This window comes from Epinephelus moara, chromosome 16, assembly GCF_006386435.1.
Source record: "Epinephelus moara isolate mb chromosome 16, YSFRI_EMoa_1.0, whole genome shotgun sequence".
NCBI lineage: Eukaryota > Metazoa > Chordata > Actinopteri > Perciformes > Serranidae > Epinephelus > Epinephelus moara.
Window position 1 is genome coordinate 12,050,694 of NC_065521.1, and position 14,984 is coordinate 12,065,677.

The 14,984-nt window shown below is 38.4% G+C and overlaps 2 protein-coding genes across 4 annotated transcripts in view; both read left to right on the forward strand.

Annotated features, from left to right (window-relative positions):
• Positions 1-3,534, forward strand: part of agrn (agrin) — a 304,408-nt gene extending 300,874 nt beyond the window's left edge. For both annotated transcript variants that reach the window (XM_050066361.1, XM_050066362.1), the window contains one exon: positions 643-3,534. In XM_050066361.1, coding sequence (XP_049922318.1) covers positions 643-803 — 161 coding nt within the window. In that variant the 3' untranslated portion in view covers positions 804-3,534. The remainder of the gene's footprint in view (positions 1-642) is intronic.
• An 8,314-nt stretch (positions 3,535-11,848) lies between these two features.
• The window catches only part of ptpn11b (protein tyrosine phosphatase non-receptor type 11b), a 49,240-nt gene continuing 46,104 nt past the window's right edge, over positions 11,849-14,984 (forward strand). For both annotated transcript variants that reach the window (XM_050064775.1, XM_050064776.1), the window contains exon 1: positions 11,849-11,966. In XM_050064775.1, coding sequence (XP_049920732.1) covers positions 11,953-11,966 — 14 coding nt within the window. In that variant the 5' untranslated portion in view covers positions 11,849-11,952. The remainder of the gene's footprint in view (positions 11,967-14,984) is intronic.

Genomic DNA, 14,984 nt, shown 5'->3' on the forward strand with positions numbered 1-14,984 from the left:
AATGCTTTATAACTGCAGTAACCCTTTAAAGGGACAGTTCACCCCCAAATCAAAAATACGTATTTTTCCTCTTACCTGTAGTTCTGTTTATCAATCTAGATTGTTTTGGTGTGAGTTGCTGAGTGTTGGAGATATAGGCTGTGAGATGTCTGCTTTCTCTCGGATATAATGGAACTAGAGGGCATTAGGCTTGTGGTGCTCAAAGTGTCAAAAACATACATTTTAAATACTCAACAGCAATGTCTGTTTCCAAAAATCATGACCCAGTAACTCAAGATAATCCACAGAGCTTGTTGTGAGCAGTTTCATGTAGGAACTATTTTCTTTCTACCATACCACACCCACCAATCATATCACCGCGCAGAACGAAGCGTGCATCTACTGCTAGTTCACCTAGCACCACTGAGCTAGCTAACGTTAAAGCTCAGCTGAGGAGGACGCTATTAATGTTTACATCTGGCACTGTCATGAGCCATGAGCCTCTCATCTATGAGTAGATGCACTCTTCCTTCTGCACGGTGATACAGTTACAGGTGTAGTTCAGTAGAACTATATATATGTCTCAGTTATTTAATTAATATGACTGTATGAGTGTTTTTAGTTAATTCAACATTGTACTAACATCTGCCCGTCTCCCCTCAGGTGGTCTGGAGGAGCTGGCGGTGGCCCGTCGGTTGCCTAAGGCCTACAGCACCGGCTTTGTTGGTTGCATCAAGGACGTGGTGGTGGACGGTGTGGAGCTTCACCTGGTGGAAGACGCCTTAAACAGCCCCAAAATATTACACTGTCCCGCCGCCAAATAACCCAGCAGAGACAAAATATTGAGAAAAAGGAAAAAAGCAAACCTCCCACTCGCTCCCTCCATAGCGCCCATGTCTCCTGCTGTAATTATTTTCTATTTTTGTATACTTTTCATCGCTTTTTATATGGAAAGAAAATGAATATGTTGTTTTAATTTTTGTTTTATATATTTTGTTCTGTTTTTTTTAATCTGCACCTCCATAAACAGAACACATTTTCTTTTTCTTTACTGCCCTGGCCCTTCATCTTTTTCAAAAAAGCAGGCATCTCTGTGAAAAAAAGAGATATTTTATTCTTGTCAGTTTTGTTGTTTTAAAACAAACGCCAACTTTAAAAAGAAAAAAAAAGCCTGCTCTTTTTCCACGCTCATTACTTGAACACTGGTGGACCTCGCCGATGATCTCTGGTTACTGCCTTGTCTTGGTGCCATATCTATCGTCCACATTCCCCAAGCATGGCCTATACATCCATGATTACACAGACGTACATTCCCCCCGTGAGAGCTGGATGCAGTGTACGCTGTGGCCGGCGTGCGCAGCTCATTGATGCTGCAGCCAGCTGGCGTCTCCAGTCAAGAAACTCTGTAATCAGCCCCGGTAGCCCACTGTATTTTCCTAATGGGACTTTTCAGATATCAGTCAAGCTGCTACAGTGAGAAAGTACACAGTCAAAACCACTCCATCAACCCCCATCTCACAGCGCCGAAAAAAAAGAAAGAAAAGAAAAAACTCTCCGCTCAATCTGAATCCCATCAGAGCCTTTAGTTTTGAAATATGACTCACTAACACTGCAAGCCGACATGACGGAGAGAGCGCTGCGTTCCACAATGACTCGCATATCATTAGTCATAAGTCAAGACATGAATAAACGTTATAAATATAGAGTATATAAATAATACCTGAGACTGTGAATATGTAAGATGGGTTCTCTTTGGAGAATTGTGCTTCTCATGTACTATTGTGCGTTCTGTTTTACAATCCGCAGATGAACTAATGATGACCACTATAAATGCATGCACTTCTGCAGTGTTGGTTTGAATCTGGTTTTTGTTTGTTTTTATTTTTGTTTCGTTCCAAAAAAAAAATCTATCTAATTTGGAAAATGTCACTGTTTCGGGGTTTGTTTGTTTTTTTGCAATGACTATAAAAAGGTTTTTTTCTCTTAATTCCACTGATGTGATTTCAGAAACTACAGAGCTTGGAATAATGTTTTATATTTGTTCGTTCCCTGTATCTTTTTTGGTCTTTTTTTATTTTCCTTGGGAGCAGTTAGTTTTGCAGGACCTTGAATGGTGCATCAGGGGAAGAGTTGTTACCATATCTGACCTTAGGGAGGTGCTGAAAGCAAAGACTGAAGAAAAAGGACAGACAGAAAGGAGGCAAGGAGAGATCTTATCATGGGGAGTCCTGTCCTGTCAAACAACAGTCAGTCGTCAACACAAACAAAAAAGCTTCAAAAAAACTCTGCCCAAGACTTTATTTCTTTTGGTATTTGACCTAGGACCATTCCTGGAGGAGTCTTTTTTTCGGCTGTTGAGAAAGAGAGAGACTGTGATGTTGTTGTGACCTTCTGAAGCCATAACAGCCGCAAAAATGGGAGAAAGATGCATAATCCTACAGTACTTGCAAATTAACATAGTAACGCATGGGTTTGTATTACTAGTGCGAATTCTGTAACATTCAGTGAACTGATGCAACGTGGAGTCGTCTTTGCTGAACCACAATAAGCTGCGATGACTGACTTAAGGACACTTGTTTTGATATGAGAACTTTGGCAATATTCTAAGACAAAATCATGCCTGTTCGTGGTTGAGTATCAAATGGTCTTGTGCTATTTCTTTCTTTCTTTCTTAAGTTCTTAATTATGTTTTCTTCTTAAATCATCAAACAACCTGTTTTTGTACAGCCCTGCAATTTTTAAGTGTAAATTTAGCAAATGTGTTATCTGTGGAGGTTTATGTTTTTAGTAATATACACTGGAACCATGTCTGACTTGTCTGTTCGCCCACAAGATGATATACTTATGTACATGGGGGAGGGATAGCCCTAAAGCTATTACTGTGTTGTGTGTAATCAAGCTCTGAGTGTCCACACCAGACCAGGAAACCCTTTTCCTGGTGTTCTAAGACACGTTTAAATTCCAGCACTCACACTATTAACCTTAGACTGGTCTTATTTTACCACACTGTTGTTTGAATTTGATCCATTCAGGTGGTAACGCTCAATAAAGGAGAGATTCCTGTGTATTTGGATGGACTCAAGAACAATAAAGACAACCGCAGTCTGTGGTTTGGGTGGAAACTATTTGCCTTAAAAACCGGTCACCTCGACTCTGAGCAGGTGACAAAGACGTCATCCATATAACTGTTTCCTTATTTTAGCCAGTGTATTAGCCTCATCCCCATAATGTAAAGGAGTAATACATAATAATGATAATTATATTAGTAATAATGCTCATACACAAAAAAATCCCAGGGGGCCTCTGCAAATGTCCCCTCTGGCTTTTTACAAAAAATCTTCTATTTACTGTTTTTGGAATCTATTTTCTGTTCCTTATTTATGTCTACATGTGGATTACCCTCCATGTCTGGCCTCTGTAAACTACTGTCCAACTGCGCAAACCTCCTCAAAGGGCAGTGCACCGAGAAAGAGTGGCATGACCTGAACATTACTAACTTTATGACCTTTGTCTTGTGTTCCTACCACCATGAAATAAAATGTCAACCAAATGGAGCCCATTCTTGTCCGCCGTCTTGATTGTGCCACCATCTGGAGTTGATTTGCATTTCAACGACTCTTAAAATGCAGCCCAGTCACCAGAAGAAAATGTTGGCATTGTACATTTATGCAAACCATGGATGCATTTGTACTTTTCATACGTGTCATACCAGTGTTTCTAGAGTGATGTAGTATATGAGCTGTCATTGGGAGGTGGAGGAGGTGGTGGATGGTATGACACCTGGATGCCTGCCAAGCTGCAGACCACAACAAAACCTGTCACTGTTTCCACCAAGGATAGTTCCACGAAAAGTGTTTGTAAAAAAAAAAACACTGCTGCATTTCCAGTGTACATTTCCAACTCTAATTCTAACTCTGTTTTTTTGTGCTTAAACCTAACCCCAGATTAACCACAGCGTTATTGAAACATAAAGAAATGTAAAGTTTCAAAGTATCCATTACATTGTTATGTACAAATGTAACGTGTCTGTGGTTTGCAGAAACTGCAACAAAAAAATGCTAACATTTATTCTGGCGTTGGGGTTGTTAAATGATAAGGCTGGTAGTGATCTATATTTTCCACATTGTCAACAAATTCTGGTAAAAGATAAAAGTCAACAATGTGTTAGTCTGTCTCTCAGTGCTTTCTACCTCTCCTACCCTATGTGTGACTTTCAGCCCCTAGCCCAGTCAGTCCTATTGAAGATGATTTTTTTTTTTTTTTTTTCAAAAAACAAATATATACTTAAATTTTTTAAAAAGGCTCTGCCATTCCCTAAAACAGGTGAGCACTGTAGTTTTTAGCAAATATTACTCAAACAAAAGTAAACAGTGCATTTTTCGGGGACTATTTTCAGCTGTGGATTAATACACGTTTGGTGCTCGAGCGATTATTGCACCAGAATGGTGAATGTGGATGTGACTCAAAATAAACTACAATGCCCACACTGAACACGAAATTTTATCACTGATGTTGGAAACAGATGTTAAAAAAAAATCTTAACTCAAGGTCCACTTACTAGCTTTTTCCAGAGATTTCATCATGCTAAGAAAGAATGTGAGATGTGGAATGAAGACCGGTCTTCAACAGTAGAGCTTTGACACAGAGGTGTAAGCTAAATCAGGCTTTGAATGCACAGACGATACTTGTTAGAACCCTTGGGTCAATTTATTGTTGGATGTCATGGAATTTGTTTACAGTAAGAGGAAAAGTTGGGTCTCGGGGACATTTTCTGACATATTTTTAATCTGGTGTTGTATGAAATCATGAGGAGGGTGGGGGGTTGTATGAACTTTTAAAAATATTTTTTTACATAAGGGGGCGTTGTTTTACAAATACAAAACAATGCATATATGAATTGAATTACTGAAAAGGAAAAGTTGTATCACAAAAATTATTTCAACCCAGCTTAATGTTTTTTGTGAGCTTTCAACCACTTCTGATGGTCTTCATCAGGAGATGGAGATGGTTCAGTTATCATCGTATTAGACGCCATAGACCAATGGTGACTAGAGATAAGGTTTAACAACCCCTGCTCCACATATGACCAGCTGTACTCAAGTCATATGACTTAGAGTCAAGTCAGACTTGAGTCACAAATTTTGATGACTTTGGACTTAACCTGATAAAATCAAAAAAGGCTTGCAACTCGACTTGAACTTAAACACTAATGATTGGTGACTTTACTTGGACTTGAGCCTTTTGACTTGGAAACTTGAAACCTTTCCCCCAAGATAATTCAGGAAGAGAAGGTACAGACATTTTTACAATATGAGATGGGTTTAATACAAGAGAGACAGCGCAGAAATGAGAACTTTATTATGTTGTGGTCCCATTTAATAGCACTATATACTATAAAAGTGCAATGCTAGCACCACTTTTTTGTGTTTAAGGTCAGTTGCAGTTGTTTTAACAAATTTTCAAAGGCATTCTTGATGTTTGTAAATGTAAAATGTTTTTATTTGTTGTTAAAATGACATTGCATTTGGTGAAGAGCGTATTATGATATATTTAAGACTCAAAACTCAAAGTTTTAGACTTGGGAGTTACTTAGGACTTGTCAGTCTTGACTTGGGACTTGACTCAGGACTTAAGTGCAAAGACTTGAAACTTAATTGCGACTTTCAAAACAATGACTTGGTCCCACCTCTGCCTCCTGGTATCACAACAAGGATAGTGAAGACCATGAGATGTGATTAATAGCTCTTGCAAAAGCCAGCAAGAGGAACAAGGGGATTAGATTTTCTAAATTACAGGCCAGAACTTAAACTTACCGTACTCATATCCTTTTCCTTTACCCTGGGGTAGTTCAGTATTAACAAGGAAGAAGTCTTTTGATTCTTGTCCAAATCAGTGAAGGTACACTCTTGTACAACTTCTCTACATAATGAAAGAGCTAATGGAAGGGAAGCGAGCCCACCCAGGGGTATTTTCTATATATTTCCAGGTTCATATCAGTTGAAATTGCGATAATTTAAGTACAATTTGGTGGAGAAGCTCAAGTATCTTATGAATTCACAGTGTCAGTCTTGTATTCACTGTTAGTTTCCGGGCACCTGCATGTATAGAAGCAATCACAAGTTAAGACTTCAATCTGTGGTCTGTCTTAATGAGAGGTTTCTGCTCGCATCTTAATTGAAACGTCCAAAACAAACAGTGTTTTTCCGAATCAAAAGCAATTTAAGTTGGCACGCTCATACACACATCAATGAACAGCATTTCTGGCACCACTGATATTTACTTCTCATAATTCAAATCACCTACAGCAATCTCTAGTGCCCTACTGCTAATTGAAAGCCTGGAATTCAAGAGAAAAAAAATTGCTGCACAGCTTCATACATCTTTCAGTACATCCCAAATCTGTCTTGAGCGTTTTCATTAAGGCTGAGATTTAATGAGTTTAATTTATTCCTTGCTAATGATAGAGAAGGACACTGCATCTTGTGTTGTGTTAATTAAAACTCTATGAAATGGTGTAGATGAAATAGTTTCGCTCAGTGCAGGATCCTTCTGGGGGAAGATCGTTTTCAAGTTAATGTGCGTAAGTAGTTTGATTAAAGGGTTTTCCAGGAATTAAAATCAAAACAAAATACGACATCCATATATATAGAACCATATAATGAAATAGAGGATCACTGCTTGGGTGACACTCAGGAGAGCTGGAGGGTTGAGACAGTTCGAGGTGAAATATGTCTTTCAGAGGACACGGGATTCACAGAACCAGGGAGACACAGAAAACTAATTTTGATTCATGTGGAGCAACTGACTGGCTTTGAGAGAAGTTGCAGAAGCGAGACCTCAGAGGTAGCCAGGACATTTTAAGATGTGCTGTTTTAACACATGTGGGGGAATGCAGTTTGTTCAAAGGTCAAAGTGGAGTTATGAATTATGCAACAAACTCAGGCCCTCTCTGGATGAAATTTCATCAGACCTTCCAACCTGAGCCAGACGCAGGCCCTAGAGTACACGACATCATCCATGATGGAAGAAACTGTTCTTAGAAAATCGCTGAATGATCTTCTAAGAATGCTTTCTAAAAAAAATTTGGACAGTTACTCCCCCTGAATAAAAGACCTCGCCCTTACATTTCACCCCCTTTTCTGAAATAAAGTTCCTCTCTCACAGCGTTTTATGTTCACATGGTAATAAAAGTTCTTTCTCTCTGACAAGGCTCCAGCTGTCCAGCTGCATCACCCTCACTATAAGTCCTCTTTGTTTCCCTTTCCAGATTTTTTTCAGTCTGTGGACGGGCAGATTTGCAAGTCTCAAGGCAAAAGGGGTCAAAGGCCACAAGCCTATAGAAAGAGCCACCTCAGGGTAGATGGGACATCCTGGTTTCCATTCTCATGGGTGGGAAACTAGCCTTTGTGCTCTTGAGTCTTTTTGTCCCTCCTAGACTCAACAGGACAGCAGTCTGCATGGTGAGAAAAATAATAATAAACTATGTATATGGTGCTATTCAAATCAAAGTTACAAAGTGCTTTACAAAAATAAAAAACACATTTGAATGTGAATGTTTCAGCCCAGGAACCTTGTCACACCTTTCCATCCCCAACTTTACCACTGCTATAATTTTTACAAATCGTGTATTCTTTACATCAGTCAATAACTGACCAAACGCCACTATTTCGTTTTAGAAATCTAATGGATTTTTTTATACTCTTCATGTCGGTATGGTGTGAAAATCAATCAGGACACTTTAGGAACTTGTTTGAGTTGTGTAATCCTGCAGTCATTTTTGTCAGGGTTTCATTTTTGTTGTGATGGAATGTAGTCTACAACTGTATAGCTTGCATTTGCAAAGTAAACTGCACATGATATAGAAATGAGTTTAACATATCCTATCCTATATACAATGGTTCATATGATATCTTACAAAAGTGCACATACAATGGTTTGTATGATATCAAACAATTCAGCACCCCATGAATGGCGTCCTCAAGTTATTAACTTACTGTACTTGATGTATAATTGCATAGGTTAGGTTTAGGCAGGTAAAGTTACATAGGTTTAGGAAAAGAAACATGGTTGGGCGTCGTCACATTATGTTCTTAACATTAAGTTAGGTATTCAACATAAAGTTACATAGGTTAGGTTTTGGCAAGTCAAGTTATGTATTTTAGGATTAGGAATGTAAAGGTCTGTGGGTTAGATTTAGGAAAAGAAACATGTCCGGGCATCACCAAGTTATATACTTAACATAAAGTTACATACTTATTGTAAATTTATGTAGATTAGGTTCAGGCAAGTAAAGTAACATAGGTCAGGTTTAGTCAAAGATCAACATGATACATACTTAACGTAAAGTTATGTGGGTTAGTTTAGGCACATATAGTTATGCAGGCTAGGTTTAGGAAAAGAAACATGGTGGGGCTTCACCATGTTACATGCTTAACGTTAAGTTACGTAGGTTAGGTTAAGGCAAGTAAAGTTATATAGGCTGAGAGTCCTCATGTTACATACAGCATATAGTAACGTATTTAACGTAAAGTTACATAGGTTAGTTCTTGGCAAGTCAAGTTATGTATCTTAAGATTAGGAACATAAAGTTACATAGGTTAGGTTTAGGAAAAGTAACATGGTTGGGCTTTACCACGTTATGTACTTAACATAAAGTTAAATACTTAACGTAAAATTATGTAGGTTAGGCTAAGGCAAGTAAAGTTATACAGGTTAGGTTTAGGAAAAGAAACACGGTTGGCCATCGTCAGGTTACAAACTTAATGTAAAGCTACATACCCAACGTAAAATTACATACTTAACATAAAGTTCCGTTGGCTAGGTTTAGGAACTTAAAGTTATGTAGGTTAGGTTTAGGAGAAGAAATATTGGGTGTCATCATGGTACATACTTAATGTAAAGTTACATACTTATTATAAAGCTACGTAGGTTAGGTTTAGGCAAGTAAAGATATGTAAGTTGCTCACTTGGTTTCACACATGACATGAACACCAGTCTCCTTGGGGAAAGTCCTGTTTTTTGACCCATCCATCACCCCAACCTACCTTGTCGTGGATTTTCGCCGTTTACACAGCTCCCTTCTTTAATCCTGTCAGCACAATGGTCATGTGATCACAGCTTTCCCAATTACATGGGTTATATATGAACTACTGGCTCATGATTACACTGGGGATATATGAATTTTGGTGCATTACTTTTCATATGTATACATATGAAAAATGCATTAAAGCCTGATGACTTCACCAGATAAAACTTGATAACACATTGGCATTGTCCCATAAAGCATACCTCAAAATGATTTCACTTTGCTCCATACTTTGTCATATCATCAAATAAGTGGTGACCAAATCCCATCACCTACATTACCACACATCAATTTATATTCTTGTTGCCAGGGCAACACTGTCCTATACAGTTCTATAGAGCCTTTGAAAACTTACACCATAAAGCACCAGTTCTGACATTAAAGTTATCACACACAGATTATTTTTCCATTATAGTCAACGGAACATTTTTAATGGCCACAATTACAATGTTTAAGGTCATGACGATTTGTCATACCACTCCCAACACTGAAACATAGCTTGATTGACCTTTATCTCAGACGCATTCAGAAGTCTAAGTGAGCTAATTTCCCTCGGTTATCTCCTACAGTGTGTGTCTGTAGATGCAGCACAAAAATAGTTTCCTATCATTCTCAAAACCAACACAAGGTGTACAAAGAGTGTCTCAACCACCTAACAAATGCTCACGACTTAATTTTTCAAATCCCTCACTCTTGTATCTATCACATTTAGTATAGCTAAATGTACACTCAGTATTTTTCCAGTATTTACCCTCCTCATCAATTTCCACTATGTATTGATCACAGAGTAATGCCCTCCCATTGTGCAACAGGATCATTTTAACTGCTTACCAGACCCAAACAATAAACTCTCTGTTCAAACCCATGTATCCTGCCTGAAGCACGTTGCATTTGGCAGAGTGAAAAAAAGACATCTACTCTGGCAATAGAAATGCCACAGAGAGAAGAAATTCCCTCTCCATCATCTCAGTGTTTGTCTGTAGGCTGCAGCAGCACAATGGGTCAAACAGTGGAAAAGCAAATCCATAGATGTGAAGCCTGTGAGCTCACAGACAATTGCATAAGCCCATCCATCCCCCAGTAGATTAACCTCCACTGATAACCACAGGCTGGTGACGTCAATGCTGCTCTGCCTCTCTTACTCCTCTCCAACACCATCAACTCCAGAGCTGGAGGGCCATCCCATCGTGAGGGTATAACAGAAGAGAAGATATATAGACTCGCCTTATCTCTCACAAGACAATAGCAGAGCTTTACAGCAGCATAGCAAAACTCTGTCAATTAATTACTACTGCATCGCTGATGAAAATAAAATAAATCAATGGGAAGACACACATTTGAGTCATAATGCCAGTTTCTTTATGTTATTGTATAGGTTGCTGACCTACAGCTTTACTGACCTGCTGCTTCATAACTGGGCTAACACCATTATCAATGAAACACAAAAATGTATCAATAGGTCTTTTATTTTTGCAACTAATCACAGTTAATTCTTAGTACAGGCAAGTGGCATTCGCCCATGATACAGTATGGACAGCAGCTAAACAACATGTCTGTTTTAGCTTGCTAATTAATTAACAGTTAAACAGTCACAAGTGTGCAGTTTGGGTGTGCCTCTGTTTTCAGCTTGGATTATGGCCCAGTCAGTTAGAAGTGAGGAACAATCTATTTATGCATATTTTTCAAGGGCCCCTCTAGTAAATTGCAGTGGCGTTGTAGTTGGGGGAACAGTGTGACTGATTACCCAGGGCCCCAGTGAATGGGTGGCCCTCAAAAAGCCTGAAATGAAAAGTCTGGTTTTGTTTGCATTTTTTCCCCCTAAGTAATTAGTGTCGTAACTAAATGAAAATTGGTTGAATAAATCCATTGAAAAACTGAGCTTTTTCTTTCCCCAAGAAAGAGAAATCACGGTTCCTAAATAAGATCAAGATAGTGAAAGATAGCAAACTGACGTAATAAAACAAGAATCAAAAGGCACATAAGAGGTGCATGAATCAAAAGAGGAGGGGTGCGGGCCCACAGAGACTGAGCCCAGAATTTGGTGCTATACCTGCTCTGGTACATGGTTATAAAGCCTCTGATATTAACCTGAGTCTACCAGGGAACTTTAACAATGTTCTTTAGATGCATCAAGCTAGCTCTGGTTAGTCAGACCAGGACAGGAATAGAAGCTTGTTTTGCAAAATAAAAGTATAAAACCATCACATAGGACAAAGAAAGAAGTGGAAAATATTAGTTTGGGGTTAACAAATTACCCTAGTTTTGTAACATTGTATGAAAATTTGTATTTCCTAATGACTTATAACTCTAAAATATATGTTTAAAAAATGAAATACTTTAGAACAAAGACTTCCAGAGGTGGATGAAGTACCTGAAAGCCACATTTGAGTAAAAGTACAGATTTCCCTCAACTTTTATGATATTAAATGAGCAAAATAATTAAAGTATCTGATATTTACTTAACTTAAACATCAAAAGTAAGTTTATGATATTAAATGCACCTAAGTATTGAAAGTAAAAGTACAACTAACTAAAAAGCAAGCAGTCAGAATTTTGAGCATTATGAAGCTTATGTCTTCACAACATGCACACCACCGTAAAAATGGAGCCCATGTTACACTTGAAGAAAAAGAGGTCTTCTTCAAAACTTAAAGGTTTTAAAGAACAGGAATATTTCAAATAGGTTGTTATTAAATTCTAACAAAAATCCAGCTCTTTAAAATCAGTCCACAAAAAGGCCTTTGTTTTGAAGGCAGTAACCGGAAGCCGTGTCAGTAGTTATGTGTTGCTCACCACAGCAGGTTCAACAGATCTCTCACTCTTCACAGCGACTCAGCAGAGGCGAAAGGGGAACGTTTGTGGACACTTGACAGCTTTCAGAGACTGCTATGACATCTCGCAGGTAAAGTCGAGTTTGTTTTTTAAACTGTCATCAACGGCGCCGTAATATTTAAGAGCCTCTTTAACACAGCGCGAGCGGCCAGAGAGTGCACGGGCGAGACTGAACTGAGGCTGCCAGCAAAAGAGCAGGGGCGCCTCAACTTTTCCCAGCCACAGACCCCTGTAACAGACGCACTTCACGCCTCGTATTTTAAATCTCAACAAAAGAAACTCCATTATATGTTTACATTGTTATTCACGAGCACTGAGTTATTTAACCTCCTTTTCTTGTGGTTACAAAAAGTGGCGACGTCGAAAGCTTTGATGTAAAAATACCGTTAAATTTGCTTTATTTGCGCGAGCGGCCACAAACAGTGTAAATAAAACTGCGTCAGGTTGCTCTGTTTTCATGTTTTACATCTATTGGCATGTCGTGCGCATGTGTTTATGAGTGGTGTGATTTATTTCTGAGCTGTGGCTGCATCATGTCAGACCCTAAAGTTAATATGAACTCCCCCTGACACTTTTACACACTTTACACTTAAACACAGCGCACAAGTTTTCATCCTCACTTTTAGAATTTAGTGTTATGGGCTGTTACTGTCTTCTGTCCTCTCTCTTTGTTTCTCTGTGGGCTCAGTGCAGGAAATTGGCTTACAGCTTCCTGTGAATCCAAGTCCTGTTCACAGAGTATTTCAGTAATCTTGTAACAAATTTGAAAGTGAATTTAAGTAAAACCCAAGAAAAACCTCAAGTGTATTACAGCAACATTGGTTTCAGGTCTCCACTAATGTATTGTCAAGAGCCACAAAAACAATCAAGTCCGCATGTAATCAGTTACTGGAACTTAAAAACAACTGCAACTCACTATAAACCATTTAAAACCAATTTATAATTACTAGTTAATACTAATGCAAAATACTCTAATTCCCTTCAGGAATAATAATAAACTATATAATTAAGATCTTCAAATCAAGGACAGTGGCCTGCTTTACCTTGACAGCTTTGGTAATTATTATGTATATTCCTCCTACCAATAACTCGGTCCTCCTCCTACATATTATTAACCACATGCACATCTGTGGACTGGTAATGATTTGTAGATCTCCTTGAAACATTGATCTGCTTAGTATGTGAGGAATTAAGAGCTGTGCTGAACACCGTAAACATGAGTAGATACATGTCTGTATGTAGCAGTAATTTAGGTTCTGCATATTGCATATCTGCATATAACGTCAGACTTCCTCTTAGATGGTCCTGTCCAGGTACTTTCCAATACATGGTTAGTAGGCTGATATTAGCTACTTGCCGTATGTGTAAGTAAAAATTATACTAATCAAAATATGTAAGGGTTATTTGATGGGGTATATGCTGCAGCGAAATGCATTCGTTAGACTTTTGCATTTCTTTTTAGCATTCATTATAACTAATGGTCCACACAAATGCAACAAGTGTTCGTCCTAGTACAGATTTCTATGCAAGGTGACCTCTGTAATGTTGACTTCAGCAATTGGCTCGTCTGTTGACCATTATGGGTGTTGTGGACTCAAGAAAAATGCAATGTTGGCAATCAGGGAGTTTATAGTTGATACAAGTACTCTCCCACTATATGGGTAGAAGAGATAGCAGATGTGTTGTGTCGCATGGTATTTGACACGCAACTGTTGGGTCCTGTATGCCTTTGGTTGGTAAAGTTACGAAGGTAAAATAATGATGTTGAGGTTAAAAAGGCTAGTCAACAAACTGAACAAAGAGCACTGAATTCCACCAAACTGTGTTATCACAGTAGAATCTAGCTGGATATGGCTTAGTCCTCGGTGCATCAAAGGGAGTTTGGAAACAGTTAAGCTGCCAGGCTGGCTGGTGCATTAAGAAAAATTCAGATTATAACCTTTTTCTTTACAACACACATTTCCATAAGCACGGGCCGCTGCATTGCTCAGCTGCTTCCTGGTTCACCTAACAAGAATCTCCCTATATACTATGTGTTTTAGCTCTCTGTGTGGCTCAGCTTTGCGAAAGCTATTGGGGAAAATCCAAATCCTTGTTAACTTGCTGCAGTGGCTGATTATTCATCACACCACTGCAACGATGCTGGCAGAGATGTCGACTCACGTCACATGGCTTGGACTCAAGTCAGACACTGGTACCCAATTTGAGGACTCTAGACTCAACTTATCATTATCAAAAAAGACTTGAAACTAGACTTGGACTTCAACACCATCGACTTGTGACTCAACTTGGACTTGAGGCTCTTGACTTGAAAATACTTGATACTTCCATCAAGCCCAAAGATTAAAACATATGTTATTTAGAAATTGTGCCAAGAATCAATTCATTACCCGTTAACATTAACGCTGTTTCCAGCAATTTGACACTTAATCCCAGATCCACTTGAATCATTCTGACAGCAAGTTGCAGGAGAGAACCATGAAGAAATAACATTACATTACTGAGTGCCAGTTTGGGTTTGGCAGTATATCGATATTATATCAATATCATAATATGAGACTAGATGTCATTGTAGATTTTGGATATCGTACTATTGTAAGTTTCGTCTTTTCCCGGTTTAATAGACAGTGTTGCAGTAAAGTGATGTAATTTTCTGAATTTACCAGATTGTTCTAACTGTTCTACTGTTTGTCCTTATCCACTTAGCCATTATATCTACATTACAGATGATTATTTACCCAAGTATCTCATTGTATGGAAATTTTGTGAAAGCACCCTCAGTCAGCCCTACAATATTTTGGCAATATCGTTGTCAGGGTATTTGTTAAAAAATGTGGTGATATTTGATTTTCTACATTTCACCCATCCCTGGCGCTAGTTGGAAAAATGATACAAAAATAATTTCATCTGCATACAGAAACTACAAAAAACAAGAATTACAACGATTGCATTGCAAAGCATGTGGGTTGAAATATTACAGTCAAAACAACTTCTGACAAACTTGTTTAAACAAAAAAGTATGAATGAAAAGCATGAATGATTTTTGTAGATTTTATTGAATTAGTATTATGACTCTGTTGTTAAAATG